This window comes from Amphiura filiformis, chromosome 7, assembly GCF_039555335.1.
Source record: "Amphiura filiformis chromosome 7, Afil_fr2py, whole genome shotgun sequence".
In the NCBI taxonomy this organism is placed as follows: domain Eukaryota; kingdom Metazoa; phylum Echinodermata; class Ophiuroidea; order Amphilepidida; family Amphiuridae; genus Amphiura; species Amphiura filiformis.
In genome coordinates, this window is record NC_092634.1 from 13,786,769 (window position 1) to 13,807,636 (window position 20,868).

A 20,868-nucleotide genomic window follows, 5' to 3' on the forward strand; every position below is an offset into this window, starting at 1 on the left:
GCCATCTCATTCACGCCTTTCTTGTGTGTGTGAATAGCGGACGGTCATTCGTTATCAGGTGCCTGCTGCTGCTGTTCATCAGTGCCTTGCTGTGTGCTGTGTACACTAAGCACTGTGTAAATTGACATTACCAGGACAAAATAAAAATTCCTTTAAAAAGGAAGTGGGCGTACAAAAGTGTTTTGGTTCTCGTCCCGGGGTTCTCGTCCCCTCCCTCCTCAATTTCTGGGATTTTTCAGATTTTTTTAAATAGATTTTTCAAGTTTTTTAGACTTTGGAATGATTTATGAAATGTTCATACATAATTTTATTAGAACAAGGATCACTTCAAGTCTTTTTGTCACTCTGGGGGGGGTTAGCCCTCAGAATCTCACATTTGAAAAAAAAAAAAGGCTTCATCGTTTCCTCGAGCACTGTTGGGAAAAGACCGAAAACTACTGACAATGCTCATTTTCATTGGATTGAAAAAAAAAGACTGATAAACCTCCCTCCCTCATTCATGACTGAAATCCTCTGGACGAGACTGAACCAAAACATTAATTTTATACGGCCAGTGTATGTAGTTTGTAGGGTAGGCCTATTGTAGGCCTGTTCAGTGAATGATGATACAAATAAAATTAAAAAAAAGTATAGGCCTACTTTAGTGTAGCACTTGATGATTTGATAAGGATGTAATTGGAAGTTATTGATACATAAAGTTACCACATCCTGTAGGCCAGCCTACTGGGCCTAATCCCCGGGGGGGCACTTCAATTTGAAATGGATATAGGTGTAGGGCTGGCACTTTCGCACTAAGGGGCATTCGGTGAGAGCAAAATGTAAAAAATATGGGGTCATTGGGTGAGAGCATGATTTTTGGCATTCGGTGAGAGCAAAATGTAAAAAATATGGGGTCATTAGGTGAGAACATGACCTTTTTTTAAATGAAATCTTTGGGTGAGAGCCGAAACAGCGCAACAGAAACCTCGAAAATCGAATTTCTAGTTCTAAATGGCTTCAAATTTCTTTGTTTTATCCAAATAAGTGACAAAATCAGTGATAAATGAAAGTTGCTGTTAAAATTGAACAAGTAAGGGTCTTTGGGTGACAGATCAAATGAAAAAAATAAGGGGTCTTTGGGTGACAGAACATGTGTTCGTACAAAAATATGGGGTCTTTGGGTGACAGCGATGCTGAAAAGGGGGGTCTTAACAGCCCTACATACGCGTCACCTCCAAAGTTGGAGTGCCCCCCGGGGCCTAATCAAGTTCGGTTTGGACAGGGCTGTGTCGCTGAGAATTTAAAAATAGACCTAACAATATACCAATTTTGCAAGAAATTTCGACCCAAAATTTTCGCCCAAAAATAAAGCCATATTATAACATTTGCGGAGGAAGACGCCCTCGATATTTTTCAATAATAAATATAGGCCTAATATAAAATGTAGGCCTACTTTATTAAACTAACATATACCTGCAAAAATCAAGACTCTAGGTGCTCTTGAGTCATCCCAGATTTTGAATCAAAACGAACTGTCGTTCAATGGAAATATTAGTCAAACGCGTATGCTCACAACACAGTACGTAGGCCTACATGTACATCGCATTATTTTTGATGGGTTTTTATGCTTCTGTAGTTTTTAAGATGTTTGTAGTTAACGGTATTTTTCCTTTTGTGCAGCGCCTAGAGACCCTTTGTTTTGTGCGATTAAAGTGTCCATTATTATTATTATTAACACATGACACATCATGTAATAAAGGATCATGTCATACCACAACTGAATGGAGTGACGCACGGACAACATCGGCGCGGCGGATCATGGGACCGTCTGACAGGCACACGTGTCTGACAGGCTACCGGTAGGCCCTAAAAGCTACGGTAACATTTTATGGAAAAGAAATACTAATCTATTTTTTATATGGAAATGTTATATAATAGGCTATGGCTTTAAATGTAGGGGGAAGTGGGGGAAATTGGTCCACATAGGGGCAAAATGCTAAAGGATTTTGTTTTTTAATTATAACTTATTAACTATAGATGTTGAGTTATGAAACTGGTAATACTTGGAACATTAATTACTCCTACTTTGCATTGATATGATTTTCACTGATGAACTTTATTTAATCTTGTACCTGTGTAGCCTTAATGAAAGGTGCCCGGGATTACCCCACTTTCCCCTACTAGCGTCGCCCCTGCTCCAGACTATTTTTGTCACTCCAGAAAATCGATTTCAATTCCACAATTATTTCAGTTCCAATCTAATTCGATTCATACCCAGGCCAAATAATGTTTATTTCAATTTAAATTCCAATCCATTAAAATGCATGAAATTAAACCCAACATTTCAATTCAAATTCAAATTCCATGCATTGAATTAATACCGTAGTAGGCCTACATGTAGGGCCTACTCAAAATTATTTCAATTCCAATCCAATTCAATTCTTCATTGCTCACTAAGCTGAATTATTTCAATTCCAATCCAATTCTAGATTGCTCAAAATTATTTCAATTTCAATCCAATTCGTTTCATGCCCAAGACAATTCATTTTTATTCCAATTCAATTCCAATGCATTGAAATTGAAATCACCCAAAAGTTCATTTTTTAAATGAATTTTTTCCACAATTATTTCAGTTCCAATCTAATTCGATTCATACCCAGGCCAAATAATTTTTATTCCAATTTAAATTCCAATCCATTGAAATGCATGAAATGAAACCTAACATTTCAATTCAAATTCAAATGCATTGAATTAATACTCAAAATTATTTCATTCCAATCCAATTCAATTCTTCATTGCTCACAAAGCTGAATTATTTCAAATCCAATCCAATTCTATTCTAGATTGCTCATCTCAGAATTATTTCAATTTCAATCCAATTCGTTTCATGCCCAAGCCAATTCATTTTTATTCCAATTCCAATGCATTGAAATGGAAATCACCCAAAAATTCATTTCAAATTTGAATGCATTGAATATTAAACATTAGACTTCCTGACCGTCTGATTGGAAGTGCGACCGCTTGCGATTTTTGTGGAAAGGTCGATCATGACAATATCCCGGATGACACTGACGTCATTAGCCAGGTTCGCCATCTTAGTTTTCTCATCCGATATCCAGTGAAAAAGTCATCGGGAATTACAAGAACCCAAACAGAGAAAATGTAAGTACCGATTTTTCCGTATTGCAATTTAATTCATAATAATCATACTCAATGTCAACACGTGTAGGTACTTTATGAGGGAATTTGACTGCATTTCGTCCTGTGGGTTTGGTAAAATTAAGCTTTTTATTCGGTGCAAGTGTACGTGAATTGCCCAACCTATGCATGTACACAATTTCCATTGACATGATTGAATGAAGATCTGTGCAGTCAAGTGCAAGTAGAGTAAATTCATTAATTAGCTCTTTTCGCGACGCGACGCCATTAAATGCGCTTAGACCTTTGACCGCGAAGTTGGTGAAGTACTAGTCACGATTATCGCACTTTCAGTTTCCCACGCGCTTGAACGGGAATTGATTGCGTATTTTTCGATGTCTAGTGAGCAAATTTCTTCAATATTTTGAGAAAATGATGTCAAATTTTCTATTCTATATTGTTTGGTAATAATGTCTTTTGCCAATAGTATGTTTAAAGTTGTAATTTTGTGGTTTTGATCGCAAAGATCGGATATTTTCGCTCCGATTCAATTCTGAACCCTTACAAGGGTGCCGATTTCGCAGAACTTTGACGATAATTTTGCCTTTTTGACACTAAAATGCATTCGATCCTTAATTTTGTTTCAAACGAGTCTTAAATTAGCAAGCACAATAAGGTTGGTACCACTTTTATATACATTGATACAATTTTTAAGATTTTTTTTCAAGTTTCTAACTGGCGCAAATCGTTAAGTGTGTATTTCCCATTGACATCCAAAATGGGAAATACGAGTCTGATGGACATAGGAACGGCGTCCATGAGACTCAGCGAGTCTAGTGAAGTACAGCATGTCTGGCAATGCCGACTCAACCAGAACCAGAACCAGAACCATGTATTTCTCAGAATGTTAGCTAAATTTGCGAAGTATTGGTAGAGCATGATACGTATATTTACGTAGTCGTAGACGCATATCTATGCCTGCATGCAACAGAGAATCCCAAATGCATGAAATACTCGACAAAATACTACTTTTACTAGAAAACGATTTAATTTTAATCATCTTCAATTTCAATTCATTCAACCAACATGACCAATGCAACTTTACCAAGAATATTCACTCAGCAGACCTAATCGGCAAGGTCCTTCAGTGGTGTCCAGCTGCTCTTCCTGATTATCGCGCCAAAAGAACTAGGACACGCGTTGCTACGCAGCGCACAGCTTGATTATTGTTAGCTAACTCGAGAACTCTAGCTTCGTATGTTCGAATTTGCACACGATAGTTACAATCAATGACATGTACGCATTCGATGCTACATGTATAATCAAATCAAGTATATCTTGGCCAAACTGGAACATGCGCGTTGCGTCCATGTCGTGTACTAAGCGTGTACACAGTGACTTTTTTGTACGGCGCGTGTATACTTTCTTCTGAACCACTAGCGTTCACAGTGTTCCAGTTTGGCCAAGAAATACTTAATTTAATTATAGAGTACCGTACTTTACTAGGGTTTTTCGGTCGGACAGCGATGTAATTTTTTACACCGGAGGTTATTTATTCTGAATGTTGAACAACTGAATACATGCACAACGTGAGGACCAATATATTTTTGTAAACATTTTAGGCCTATAAGGCCCCGAACAATCGATTTTGAGTTTCCCGTCACATAATTTTTGAAAACATGTGAGGTAACTTTTTCATTATTCATTATTCATTATTTTCGTGACTTTCATTATATGACAAAATGCGAGTGTAAAACACGTTGTTAGCTGTTGTTATTTACTGCTCACTCACTCAAAGGATGTTTTTACCAAAGATATAAACTTGCAAAGAGGCTGCACTGAGGTCAAAATTGATACCAATTCAGTCCTTCGTTTTAAAGAAATCATTGGAGCTCAATTAATTGCTCTCCTGGAATTGTTCAGGAGCGCAACTTTGAGCACTTAAAATTACACTCCTGGTAGAACCGAGGAGCTCAATTTGTGCTCCCAATTGAACATGAAGGCAGATCGATCAGCGTCCATATCCCATGCATTTGTTGTATGTGGACGCAGACAAAACTTTGAAATTTAATCATTAGTTGAAGATGAAAATTAGAAATTTCCATTCTTAATTCTTATCAATATTTTTTAATAATAAAAGCCCCAAAATTTTGACCAACCTGCTAAGAATTGAAGTAAATTCTGCAATATTTGTAAATACAACGTCAGGAAATCTTGCACTTTGTGTATGCTTTCCGTGAACGATGGTTTGATGGGGAAATCCCAGCCAGTCCCAGCCGGCGACCCGGTTGATGAAATCACACTTTGTTTTGTGTATTACAGGCGTGGGCGTGACGGCCTGACAACATGAGGTTAATGTTTATTTACTTATTTATCACAACCTGAAAATATCCAGTTTTAATGTTTTAACTTTATTTCATCATAAATAATCCACGTTTCCTTTATTAATATTATTGTTACGTTGTGTAAAAGCAATTTTAAAGGCAAAATCGAAATGATAATTTTTTTGTATTATTGTGGCACCACGTGTTTTAGCGCGGACCCGGAAGTACAAAAATTTGCTAGAAATTGGCCGAGTTTATGCATGTTTTTGCACCTGTTTCTGACCATGTTTTGGACCAAAACTGACACAGAAATGAAACCGTATATCGGAGCGACTGGAGATGTAATATTAGATCGAAAATGTACTTAAATTAATTTAACAATTGGCATTTGATGTGTTCGGTTCGCCAGAGCCGAGCAGCCATTCTTGAAAAAAATATTTTGTTCGACCGCATATTTCGTGCAACAGTGTCACAATAGAGCAGAGTTGAAATATATAAATTTTGCCATTTTGTACAATCAAATTAATGTAAAACGATACTAAGTACTATTTTAAAATATATGATTGATATTTATGAAAAGAAATCCAAAAATAACAGAATCAATATATTTTTTTTTAATTTTCACAAACATCACTATTCATTGTGCGATTTCGCGAACAGCACTGTAGAATCATTGATCTGCATGACAGCATTAATCTGTCAGTCCATTATATGATACGCACGTGGAAAAGGACAGCGACGTCAACATATTTACAAAGCGTTGCGAACCGGGCCTACAGGATCTAGGCTATCACTATCAGATGCCAATCAACCGGCCGCAATGAGTTTACTGCCGGTAGCGAAATCGATGTTTTGAATTTGATTTTTCCACTAAAAATGCACGGATTTCATCGTGTTTTTTGGCAAAAATGATAAGATTTTATTTTTATTTTTCGAAAATCGCAATAATGAATTCAAGTGCGGGCCCAAAAATGAAGTGCGGGCGGGCGACGGGAAACTCAAAATCGACTTTGCCAGGCCTAACAAAATGTATATTTCGTACAATTGTACAACTATCTTTTCTACCCTATGACCTATAAAAGTTACCAAAGTGTCCGCAAAAAACTGGTCATCGCAAGTATCTTTGATGCTGAAAACTAAGGATATTCACGCAGGGACAGGCCGAAAACCTTACCTCGATCGTAAAATCCAGCCCATGCATGTCATAAATAATCCAATATTTCATTGTGTAAATGTCAGTGATTGTGTCCATGTATTGTTATTGCACCTGTGAGAGCAGTTGTCAAGCTGAATTTATACTCAATCGCTGGATCACCACATGAATTCGCCTCTCAATAATCTCTTCGAGGTTGTTAAGCATTGAGCATGCTGACTGGCTTAGCAAAATAGTTTTGTAAGACGTACTTTACTGGCGAGTCACATGGGGGGTCACATTAATTTATACCATAAAAGGCCGTCGCGTTCATTGATTGGCTTACGACTGCAATGAATGGTTTTTGCAACCAATCACAATACGGGTTATATGGCGCCCGTCGGAAATTTTGCACACATCCATGATGACGTCATGCCCCAGTGTCACGAGGTGCCGGAGCAGGGTTTCAAATCCGACGCGAACCGGCTCGCGTGAAGGTTCTCGCCGGGTTGCAACTGGGCGAACCAAAATTGGTTCGCGCACAAGCTTGGAAGTCTAAGATCACATTTTGTGTTATTTTTACCTTTTTTTACTGCAACGGAAATGTGATTTAATAATCTCATTAATCCATGAATATAATTCTGAAATGTTGGGGAAAAAAGGCAAAGTTTTCATCATTTTAGCTGTCGATTACTTTATATTGTACGATCACGCATAGAGCGTGAAAGTTTCGCCCTGGCCTGTGTTTACAACCCACCATCCCATAATAATAGATATGACCTCGCTAGTAATAAAAGCGTCTGTCATTGGTCTTCATCTCGCGTATTTCCACCAATCACGGCAACTCTTTCTTACCAAAGATTCGGGTCATATGAATAATTAATCATGACATGAATAATTAATCGTCAAATGGCATCGTCAATTTAAAGCTTATTATATTAAATTATTACACGCATGTGCCCCGGGGCATGTGCTCACCTTAATAAAATCATTAGTGCATAAACAAATATATAATTCTGAAATGTTTGGGGGAAAAGGCAAAGATTTCATCATTTTAGCTGTCAATTTATTGTACGATCACGAACAGAAAGCACAGTGAGCATGAAATCCATGACCCATAATAATAGCCATGACCTCACTAGTAATGAAAGTCTCCTTCATTGGTTTGTATTAGGCCTGGCATTTTCGGGTAATTTTGTACCCGGGTACCCGCCGCATTTTTCGGGCAAATAACCGGGTACCCGAAATTGCAAAAAAAAAAAAAAAAATTAATTTAATTTGCATTTCATTTGAAAAGATATGGTTTAAAATTGCGAATCATATAACAGTACATGCAAAAGCTATTTTAAGCAATTTTCGGCGAACATTTAAGGAATTTGTAATAAATCAAGTGAAATTAGGGGTATTGCGGTATATGGTATATTTTCATGTTTTGACATCTCTTCATCGCAGAGCTAGCAGTAGGAGATTGGGTCATCCGCGGCCTCAAATTCTCCAAAAATAGAACTCATACGGGTGTAAAACCTTTTAAACTGCACTATATTTAATACATGAATGTTATGTTGAGGTCTCATTATGCATGATAGGTAAGTCACAGCGATAGTCGAAGTTTAATAAGCTTAAAGAAAGTTACTGAGCTTGCTGTGTACAGTGCAGTCAGTATTTTACGTTCGGTAAACTAAAATTACTTTCAGCATTCAAAGTTGAAACAACTGCTTTTAACAACAAAAAAAAAGATAATCAACTTGGTTTTGTTATTAACAATGTTATAGTAAGTTGCAATACAAATTCCCACCTATTTGTAGGGTATTATGATTTTACAGGGTTTTTTTCTCAATATTTTGCGGGAATCGAAAGCCTGGTTCTGATGAGAACCAAAGGTTCTCGCAAAAGCCATTTGCGAGAACCTAAACTGGTTCCCGCAATTGATTGCGAATTTGAACCCCTGCGGAGGCTGGCTCTTCTGCGAAAGCAAGCGAGTGGTATAAAGTCAGTTTCACACCTGTGATTTATGAAGCACATCATAAAATCTCTGAGCACATCCACAGCGCATTTGACAGATAAAAGTGAAATTTGCAATTCTGAGCAACAGGATTCCATGAAATTGACGATTATGTAAGTTATTCTGCAGGATTGGTAATAATTAACAGCTGGTCTGCTTTATTTGAAGTGCATGTTGAAGTTTGTAAGTTTGTGACTTCGTATGTTATGTGCAATTGATATTATAGGAAGCTTAAATTGGCAGGCTGTCATGCAATTTATCCGTCTCTTCCGAAAATATATTGACGTTCTGGACATGTCACAGTGACACCGGAAGTGTGACATGACCTCGCTGGACATACCTGTAGCCTACGCATGGTACAGCTCAACTTACCATACTTTTCCTAACCAGACAGTCCATGCCAAAATTGTTACTACACCTTTACATTTCATCGAATCTCTTTTTGATGTCTGTCATTTTGAACATCACACTTGAAAGATGTATGCTATGTAGAAACTTTATTTTGCAATTTCATAATTTGCATACATTATATGTATTATTAGCATATTTGCAAGAAAAAACATGAAAATCAATAAATACCTCACAATTTCAATATTTTATTAGAAATTAAGCATGTAGGCCGTTTGTTATGACTTGATGAATGAAGCTGTTAAAACAGATTTTGATATTTTTGCTTATTTTTCCTTTTTTGCCCCAAAATGTGTAAAAATCAACATTTTTTGGATGACCTATATAAATTTTCTTTGAATATTTATCAAATTTCTTAATTTAGGTATAAAACAGTGCAGAAAAAGATGTCAAAAAAATCTGTTAAAACAGATTTCCAATAAATTGTTCCATTTTCCATTTTGGGTTAAATACTCAATTTTCATGCGGATATTTGAAACATAAAATGAAAACATGTCCATTGCACTTTTTCCTCGAGATGTACTATAATATCAAGGTTACGGATATATTATAATCCCTTCTTATCTTCACTGATCCATCAGATACCTATTGTTATGAATGATCAATGAAAAGGTTCAGAACTGGGCTACTATAGTACTAATGGTCTGTCAAGTATCTATAGTTATTTTCATGACTGTGTCAACTCAAAAATCATGCAAGGTCGAATGTAGGAAAAGTATGATCAGTTGAGCTGTACATGTATGGTGCCTCCAAGGTTTTATTTTGGCAAGTTTGCATTAAAATAATACATGTATCTAGTAAAATACGGCGATCCTGACTTTTAGACCACCCGAGCTATATAAGGTTAAAATCATTAGTTTATAATTAAACTTTCTCAACAAGGCACAGTGTAATTTACCCATTACCAACTTCAAAGTAATGCGCCATGTTGCCTTAGCTTCAAAGCTGCACCACACATCCAACTAGGCTTGTTATCACCACATGATTTCTAATTCAACACTTCGTCGGGGAAAAAAATACGACAATCGACACATGTCGAAACTCATAATGAGATTTAGAAATGCTGAAAAAAGTCGATAGATAGCTTAAAATCATGCGGATTTGAGTTATGATTGCAGACTTCCGGTGTAATCATACTTCCTGGTTCGTTCTACTTCCGGGGTCAGGTCAACTTCAGGGGGGGGAATTTTTGTCTTTCCGATGAAAACATGATCGTACGATAAGCTTATTCGGACAAAATAGCATGGAAATTTAATTTCTTTTCTTTTTGATATGTGTCGTAAAGTGTCGAAAAAGGACAATTTATTTTGACATGTCGGATTTAGGGTTATATCGATGATAATACGACACATACAACAGTTGATAACAGGCCTACATCCAACAGTCAAATATGTTGAAAAATCACTCATGAAGTTTCATGTTCAATTTTTTCAGGTTCAAATTATTGTTAAATTATTCAAATGCTTATGTAATGTATTTGAGAATAAACATTGACATTGTTGTATATTTTACACCCTGCTATGACTGGTACACTCAGCTTGATGCAAAACCGGTGGCACCAGCTCCGAAGCTTTTGCATAGCACAGGCGCACGATGTTCACACGTTTTGACGGTAATTTACACCAGCGAATCATGCATTTTCAAGCGCGTTTGACATCTTTTTACTGTGTGACGCAATTCTGCATTTATTCAAAATGGTGAAAAACGTGATGTATTTTTGAGAGAAAATTCCCATATTTCTCAAAATTTCTGCAACTTTTCACTCAGCTGATCATTTTTTCATGTGACAGAAATGATGATGATGTGAATTTAATTATAAAGGTACGTTTCTGGCTTTTACGATTATTTTAAAAGTATTTTTCGAGACAAAACCTCCCTATAAAAATGGTCATTTTCACTTGTTTTCAAAAAGTTGTTTTGACATTGTTTTTTACCCCATAACTTCCCTCATTTATCGAAGACCTGCCCTCCTTCCAATAAATTAAATCTTGACTCCAAAGTGTTTGGCAACTTTTTAACCATGATTTAAAACTTAAACCTTGATGTAAAAGTAAAAATTTAGTCCCTACATGTAGGCCTATATAGCGAAGGTGGTCTAAAAGTCATGATCGCCAAAATACTAACTTTAGAAACCTGTTATCTGTGTCACTTTTCTGGAAAACTCTAGCTACGAATTTGCACACGGTAGTTCACATTCGATGCTAGAGTGCGTTGCTATCGTTTTTTGGTCGGACAGCGGTGCAGTTATTTGCAATGGAGGTTATTTATTCTTTTTGGATGAAAGTTATTTTGATGAGATGAGACAACTGTGTACATGTATCTTTTGAGCAAGACTTGCCTATTTTGGAATTCTAAAATTGTGCTGGCCCATTCCATGTCAACTCCAGGGATGTGCACCGCAGCACCTCTTCAATTTTTTTCTTTTTCTGTGTGGTGGTAGATATTGATGTGAAAGTAAAATCCTGAAAATTTAAGCTTCATACTCCATTTCGTTTTCCCGTGGCATCAATTTGAAATTTAGGGGGTCAGCGTAAAAAATGTGTCGCAACGCGAAAGACGATGTTTGGAGGTCCATAAATGTATAAAGGAACCCTTTAAAACTTTGAAAAGTATGTATCCTGGGGTACATTTTGGTGTAAAATTCAAATCTGCTATCAGAGTAGGCAAACTTGTAACTCCTTTAAGCTTTGCAAAATCAAAAATGTGTACAATATCTATGGAGCCCTCAAAATGTTAAGCCAAGAACATAATATCTTCCAAGAACATACCTTCAGCAACTTGATGGTGGGGCAAATTGTCTGACATTGGTTTTCAGGGGGCCAAAATGTAAAAAAATGGTTTTCCATGGGTAATATCTCAGCTAAATGTATTCTAATATGCTCAATATTGATAAGAGTAATGTCCTACCAAAGGGCTCTGACTGGCAAAAAAAACAATTACGCTTAAAATTATTTTTACTTTTGGATTTCTGTGCCCCCCAAAGTTGGTCCTGGTTGTACGAAGTTGCATTTTGAGGGCCCTATATTTTTGAAAGTAAAGGAGTTACAAGTTTTCTGATAGCAGATTTGAATTCTACACCAAAAGGTACCCCAGGATACATACTTTTCAAAGTTTTAAAGGGTTCCTTTATACATTTATGGACCTCCAACATCGCTTAGCTATGTACATTATTTTTACGCTGACCCCCTAAATTTCAAATTGATGCCACGGGAAACTAAAATGGAGTATGAAGCTCAAATTTTCAGGATTTTACTTTCTCATCAATATCTACCACCACACAGAAAAAGAAGAAAAAAATTGAAGAGGTGCTGCGGTGCACATCCCTGGAGTTGACATGGAATGGGCCTGACATTGAAATGTAATTTTAGCAACATTTTTGATGAGATCACCTGTCATGATCGGCTGTGTTTACATTTGTACTTCTGAACTTCCATTGCTTTACATGGTGTCATGCTTCAGCGAATCCGACTAGATTTTGAATGCAATGGTCTCTAGCCCTGCCTAGAGAATATGAAGCTATCGGTGAGCAAATTCTTGGTTAGACTTCTCGAGCAAGTGTCACTGTATGTCATCTGTGATTGCTGAGCAACTTATTTTATGATCAGCTTTTGTCCATATTTAAAAGATGATTTGAGTGATTTTATGAGCAGCAAAAAGTCCACTCCAAGACTATGTACACGTGAATATGGTGATGAAAAAAACCCAGATAAATGCATGCTAAATCGCGGCGACACATAAACGTAGCTCCTTGGAACTCACGGTCGGAGCTGCGAGTTCCAAATTATAGCATATCTGGCCATGCTGGCCATAATATTTTAGTACCGTCATGACCCTAACCATTATACATGTTTGTAGTACTAGGGCCAGAGGCACGTCTTTACATTGTCATTTGGAAAGCTGGTAGAGCATGCTTGAATGATCCAGTACAAAAATTGAAAGCACTTCAATGCTTGATCGAACCAATACAAATTTATACATGTGTGACTGTCAGGTTGCTAATAAAACCCACTTGAGTATACAATCGTCAGTCATTTCTACAGATACCGTACTCATAGATCAATCGCTTTGCAGAAAACTGAATCGCACGCATGATCAGTGTACTAAATCGCCATCGTATATTAACATGCTGAGCATGTGCATGATTCGCTGTTTTTGGCAGAGGAGGGCCCGGATGTCCTATCTTCACAATCAGCACAGAGATACAAACAGTGAACGTCTGGCTTGATCGGTGAATGAGATGCCGATGTGATGATGACATGATTCAATTAGCCAATCAGAACCCCACTTGACATGATCGCGACCTGAGAGTTTTCCATCATTGGGCCAGTTTGTAGCGTGATCGTGTTGTAATTGCTGACGAAAATTACCTGTGTGTACGCATTTTGTCGATGTATTTATGTTTACTCAATGGACTTCGTAATTGCCATGGCATGTGTATAACCAGAATTTATTATGACACGATGACGAGGTGCTGACCGTATGGACGCTCTCATCATTCATTTATCATAATCGTATCATAATCGGGTGATTACGACATGATGACGAAAATATACTCTTGTGGACTGGGTCTATATGTTTGAGGTCACAGGTCATTGACCATGGGATATCGTGCGCGACCAAAGATTCACATGAAAAGGGTCTTTTTTTCATGATCAGGCTGGATTCAGGCAAGGCAGTGTGCAAATTAAGAAAAAAAAATTAGGTATAAATACAGCGGATGACCAGGTTATGAAATCTGGTCATCCACCAAAATTTTTGGTCATCCGTATATTATTTAAAATTATTATTATATTATTTAGAACTTTGCATACATATATATTTTAAAATGATACAAGTCATCTGATTGAATCAACCAATCAGACCCCACTTAGAGTGTTTGTGCTGTCTACGCTTAAAAATAAAATAGGCGAGAGAGTGGTGTTATTCTCTGGTAGCTAGTGTAGTTAGTACCCCCCCCCCTTTCCTAATTAGTGCCCCTCTGATGTCTGTACCTTACACCAGACGAAGACACAAAGTACCCCCTTTTGTACTTTCTACTTTGTAATCGGTGAAATAATTGTTCATACTAGAAACACTCTTAAAATTATAAATGGTTCCTAGATTATTATATGAGGGAATGTATTGTGCAACTTTATTTTACGTACAACATTATTTTACATGGAAAATGTCTCTTGACTCATTTAAAGGCAAAAAAAATGTTTGGTTGCCCTCCGCGACCGACTGAAAAATGAGAAATCTTGGGTAATAGTTTGATCAGCTCATAATCGGCGGGACTTATAACATCGTGGATTAATATCAATATATTTTATGTTGAAAATTGCCTTGTGACATCTCGCCAGAAGCACCATAAATTATTAATTAAAGTCCAATACTTTGTCTACTTTATTTAACACACACAATATAGACCAGACAGGTAATCTACATCACTCTTCTTGTGGGTCTCCTTTTCGGCATAGTGGTAAAAGCCTAAATTCCGGCGATTACGAGCTGATCAAGGTATAGGTTTTTTTTTCCCCCATCACGATTTTTAAAGAAACATTAAATTTTGTCAGTATCAAGGACATGTTGTATTTGTTATGCATAAAGTACATATTTGAATAAAAACAAGAAGTATTTAAACCAATAGCAGCTGATTAGCTTTAACGCTGTAAGACGTGGTTTCACTTTCTATCAAAATAGAAGAGGCCATGGGGAAAAAATCGTCCTACAGACTCTCCAAATTTCTGTCTGAGAAGGGCAACCAAACAGTTTATTTATTTGGCCTAATAAGTGCCCTCAATGATTTTGTAAAATGCCTGGGGCATAATGTTGATATGAATGAGAATGATGAATTGGCATACTTGACCAAGAAATGAACATCTAGTCATGTTTAATCATTGCTCAGAATGGCATTACCATCTCATGATATCATCTTGCACTTGATTTACCGTATTCGTTCCATTAACTGCCCAGAGCGCTTAATAAAATCATTTTAGGTGGGCGCTTATAATTTACATTGTTTAGGCCAACAAGACATAAAAAGGCCCAAAATATTCATGAATCGACCATCATTAGTGTGTCATACTGTCATATGTTTTAGACCATGATTCATATTTGCAAAATAAATTAATCAGTTTGCTTGTTGTAAAGTCACTGGGTGTGCACTTATAAGGGTATGGGCGGTTAATGGGACAAATACGGTACATGTGGTATGTCAAATTATCACTGCTAAGTAGTATTCATGAAGATAAACTCGTAGCCATTTTGTTATTACTAATCCATTTTCCCCTGCAGCTCTTTTTGAGTGAAGACAGTTTATTACCTTGTCTTGGCGCTGCACTATGATCAGAATTGCCATGTACATGCAGATGGAATATTAGACAAATATTAGTCTAATCATCGGCATGTCAGATATGAATTCTCGGTACTGATTATCAAATATGTAAAGAGGCTGGATTCCACTTCATGAATAGTTTCTATATTATACAGTCCATGGAGAACAAATTTAGTCAAATTTTTCTTAACGCTTTTTTTACATGAAACAGCAACAGAGGAACATTAACAGCTCAATCTCAAAGTCTAGAAAAAAGAAGGAAAAAACAAAAGAATCGAAGTGAACATTTCTTAATATCTTTGCACCAGAAGAAAATATATTTTTTTAAGCATCAAATTATCTTATATTTTATTTTTAGAGTCTTGGACTTGGCATTAGCAGTAGATCCAAATACCATTAAGTTCAGTATCTTATCTTCTGAAGATAGACTGGTTGATGAGTTACCTCAGGTTAAATATCAGAGGTTATTCAAGTTATATTCCCCCTTTGAATTCATTGATGCTCATATTTTCAGCATCAATCTATTTTTATATTCAGTGCTGTTTTCACTTTATTAGGCAAGAATATATTGGATGAAAAAAAACATGTCTATATTCATTGATTTTCTTTAAGCAACTGTATTTGTTATGTGCCCAAAAGTCCAGTATGTAGTTCAATATCTTGTGCTAATGTTGCTGAATGTTTTGATGTGGCAAAAAAACAAACAAAAAAAACCCCGGCGCACATTTCCTGCTTGTATAAAAAATAATGCAGAGATCATTTGTAAATCATGTCCCAGGACTGAATATCATGTTGAAGAACCAAAAAAGCAGTGTCTCGCCCAACAGAATAATTAATGCATGGGACATATTGTAATACTAGTCTTTCCCTCATGATGGCCACAAAATGCTGTAACCTTTGACAGGGTAGGGGAAAAGCCCATGATAAAAGTCGCCTCCAAATAATAAACCATCGGTACATTTTTGCATCACTTAAAAAATAAATAATTGTGTGTCTTTAATGGGTTGTGCTATCTGGAATAAAAACAATGCAAAACAGTCAACCAGCTAATCACATTTGAACACACAGAAATGTAATAATTGACATAATAAACAAATTATAAATTGTTTGAATGCTCACAAATGCCTGGACATCTAGAGCAGCTGACTCAAAGATCTGAAATCAATTCTATAAGCTTACTTAAAAAGCTCTACATATTAGGACCTGTACACATATCAAGTGAGCTATAAATGCTAATAGAGATGAGAGCGTACATCGGAAACTAGAACCTCTGTGAGTGATTTTCCTGCTGCATGCATTAGCTGTAGAGTGAAAAGGTTTACTATTTCCCACATGTCATTGTGAATAATTTTAACCAGACCAAGTTGGCTGGCACTTGTCATTGCATTGAAAATTAAAGATTCATCATGTGTGCTCATGTTTTGACACATACATTTAGATGCAAATTTGTATCTCTGTTAACCCCTGGCCCTGAGCACTACCTGCCGATCTAACATTGCCTCTAATTGGTCAATTACATGATCTCTTCACTTTAATCACCAATCAGAATGGAGCTTTGCATATAATTCACCCCAATTTTTTGCGTGGTGAAATTATTCTAACAATGTTGCTGATTGGTCCAATTGATAATGAGTACCCGTACTTCTTTTTGGCCAATCGGCAGGTAGTTCTCATGGGGTTAAACCAGTTTTAAGTTTGTCTCCTCTCAAGTTGATAGTGCCATCAGTGCATCAACAACCCTATGTGGTTACGTCGCCGGCGTGCAGACAACCCCCGGGGGGGGGGGGTACTCAAGTTTGGTTTTGGTAGGGACGTGCCTCTGAGAATTTGAAAGTGGACCCATAAATATACCATTTTTTTAAGAATTTTGGACCCATTGATATACCAAAAGTCAAAATTTTCGGCCGAATTTAACCCAAATTGTCTTAGTTTTTACAAATTTTCCCAAAATTTTGGGAAAATTTTGGCTTGATTAAGGAAAAATTGGGCTATTTTCCGAAAAAATTGAGAAAATTTTGAAAAAAGGACCCATTCATATACCAAAATAGGCTTTGAAAAAGGGGTCATTGATATACCAAGGGGCTGAAAATGCTACCCATATTTGCGGCACGTCCCCGTATGGTCATTTGTACTGAGTACCCACCCCCGGGAGACAACCCACCCTTCTACATGTTTGTATAAGCGTGTGTCCGCGTGCAATTTGAAACTATATGTACCACTGTGAAATACACACATGGCTCTCAACTTGAGACAAGATGCACTATACATGTAAATTCATAATGATAACCCATAAGATCTCACACCACCAAATCAGAGTCCCATAGAGATATGTGCTAAATTTGCCTTAAGAAAACGCGTCATTTTTTTTCTTCACAGGAGCGACTCAGTTTTAAGCGACAGCTATGATGGTTGAAATCAGCCCTTGCCTGATCCCTCTGGCTGGGAAAAAATATAGGTTGACTGTCATTATTTTTTACGACTGGCCCTCGAAGTCTACGATGTCTGGGAATTGCCTATTTTACAGGCAAAACCATGCCAGTGTTTCTGTAAAGAAAAGGCTGCTTAAAATCATTAAGAGTTATTTGATCTCGCCCATCTGTGGTACACTTGCAGGAAATAGTATTACTAATCATGACCAATCCAAATTTGGCTAAAATTATGCAAATTTCTGCTCATTTTAATGCTTAAATTGAGAATCCATGGGTTTTTCTAAGAAGTGAAATTAAGGCGCACAACCATATAATTCTATTTGGTGGTGTGAAATCTGAATGATCCAACATGTTTCTGATTGTCCTTAATTTCAGACTATTTTAATCTAATTAACTTATTTTTAGCATAATTTGAGCAAGAAAGCTGGTTTAAAAAAAATTTCAAGCAGAATCATTGTGTCTCTGACATCTGCTATCTACTGAAGATAGCATTGTGATTACCATGTTAAAGTTCACCAAGACTTAGGCTTTCAGCAATTTACAGTCAAGAGGGACAAGAAGCCAGACAGACACACAGAAACAAAGAAGAACATATCCACAATGCCTGAATTATAAGTGTTGAATTATATGGCCTATTGGTGAAATCTTAACTCTACCCCCCCCATATAAGCTTACCTGATCCATGGGCACATTTTATGAGCTCCAACCAGTGCCCTAGCCCACGTGCCACCATATTATGACTTTTCAAATCATCCTAGTCATGAACATTTAATTGATATTCAATTTTAATGAGTATTTAGAGACATTGAAAGTATTTTCAATTTTTAATTTTCATTTACTGACTTGTAATTATTTCAATTGTTCCTAAATGGAAGGTCAAATGAGCAAGGAGCCAATCCTGACCAGAGGTAAATTATCTTTCCAGTTTTAACCAAAAACCTGTTTGTACTTAAAACAGTGATTAATAATTTTGGTATCACAATGTACAAATGTACTAACATGGGGGGAATTATACTAACCAAGCTCAAATTTTGTGTAAGTAGTACAATGTACATATAATGTAAAATAAAAAATCCACTCTACGTGTAATAGTTCCATTTGATTATAGTATTAAATTCTTTGTTCTTAACATTGTTGTATGAAATTCAAACTCAAAACTTTGTCTTTTGAAAATCCTAAGTGTTCTTTGTCATCATTGTTAAAGCCTTATAAATTTCACCTACACGTATAAAACATTGAATTTTGATATTATTTTGAAGTATTTTAAATCACCATTTGCATTTATAAGATAGCTGAGCAGTCAAGAGATATTCATGAAGTAATGAGTTCATTGTCATAATTGACCAGTTAGAGTTACACATACATGATACTAGGTGTAGCCAGATGGAATTATTATAAGTTACATGACACCTTGCTAGCTAACTAGATGGAATACCGTGATACATTCATAATGTTACAACCATTACCAGTCTATAGTTTGATCAATGAAAATGCACAACACTATAGACTAGAGGGTACTATAATGAAAGACAAAGATAAAAAGAATTTATCACGTCTGACTTCATCTGTCAATCAAACTCGAGCACAGTTTGTATGTACAAGTGTCGTGATGATGACTTGCTGAACGCGGCGGTATAACCGGGCGCCTAATTGTTAATATTGCACCTTCAAACATGCAAACATCTCAAAAGTTAGGTCTTTATAGTAGGAAACTTTCTTTCAAGAAGGCACCATGTCAACAATGCCTAGAAAAGCTGCTTTTTGCCTTGTAAAAGTACGTAATTTTACGCTCTATTAACCTGTATTAACCAATCAAGGATCGTAATTGACAGTGGCATCGGACTCGATAAATTCTTTTTATCTCTGTATTTAATTATAAATAGCCCTCATGCACATGCATATGTGAAAATGTGTGCTGCATGTACAATGTAGGTGCTTTGATGTTAGTCCCAACTACATGTATGATGATTGCAGCAGACTTAGCATCAATATTCTTGTTTATTGTCTACTGACAATGACATATAAAAAAAAGGAATATACATAGTTGTATACAATAGCACTTGATGCTGTGTGAATGTAAGCAAGTACATGTAATAACATATTGTACAATATTTACAAATATATTTGTATTAATATTTAACAAAATGACAAATGTGGATTAATTTAAATGGTTAATATTAAAATACTTGTACATACATGTACAACCACTGTCCTAAACGTCCTGATACCAAGATGTTCATGCTTATTCAGGCCTTGTCTTTTGAAAATTGCTGGCGAGTGACAAATCACTCTCCTCAAAATTTGAGGTGAGCTGGAGGCGAGTGATTTTAATCACTTGTATTATTATTATGGCGAGTGATCACTTTCACTCGCCTCAAAAGACAAGGCCTGCTTATTACTCCCCTGGCAAAGTAAACATCTTCAATAGAGCCAGCAACGTGTTGCTTACTTGCAATTTTTGTATTGGCCCAGGAAAACAAATTAAAAGCCTTCATCATGCGCATCTTGATCATTATATAATTTTGTAGATATTATGCGCTATACATGGGTATTAAAAATTAAAATGTCAGCACTGGCATTGGGGATTGTAATTTAGAAGTAATTTCCTGTTTTTCTTGCTTTTTGACCTGTAAAGCAGAGCAGATGAGCAGCACGATGTAATACTTCCTATCAAAATAAACCTACAAGTAGTACAATGTGGAAAATCATCCTTTAAACTTTCTCAAGAGTGTACATCATCTTGGGAATTGTTTAGTAGGTTGAAATTGGTAGAATTATATGCTCACAGTAATTGTCAAAGAACTATGCAATGTATATGAATTAAAGGAGGATTTCGTGATCCTATAGCATCTTCTTTTTATGACATTTTTTCAGTAGATATCCATGAAAAAAGCTTATTCCCCAAATTTCAGTTGATTCTGATTTTTTCGTTTGCGAGTTGTGCGTGATTATTTATGTGTATTTCACTGCTTGACTATATTTTTGCTAAACGAATGAATCTGCAAGAAATTTTGGGTACATACTACATGTACATTATGTAGCCAGAGGTTTTCAGTGATATAAAAATCTTTTTTTGAAAAAAGTGGGGGATGAGGCTGTGGATCACGAAATGCCCTTTTTTAAGTCTTTATGTCTTGTGTTTT

At 36.3% G+C, this 20,868-nt stretch overlaps 1 protein-coding gene across 2 annotated transcripts in view; it reads left to right on the forward strand.

Annotated features, from left to right (window-relative positions):
* The first annotated feature begins 3,033 nt into the window (after positions 1-3,033).
* LOC140156768 (vesicle-associated membrane protein 3-like) overlaps positions 3,034-20,868 on the forward strand; it is a 37,076-nt gene continuing 19,241 nt past the window's right edge. For both annotated transcript variants that reach the window (XM_072179729.1, XM_072179728.1), the window contains exon 1: positions 3,034-3,141. In XM_072179729.1, the coding sequence (XP_072035830.1) occupies positions 3,140-3,141 (2 nt within the window). In that variant the 5' untranslated portion in view covers positions 3,034-3,139. The remainder of the gene's footprint in view (positions 3,142-20,868) is intronic.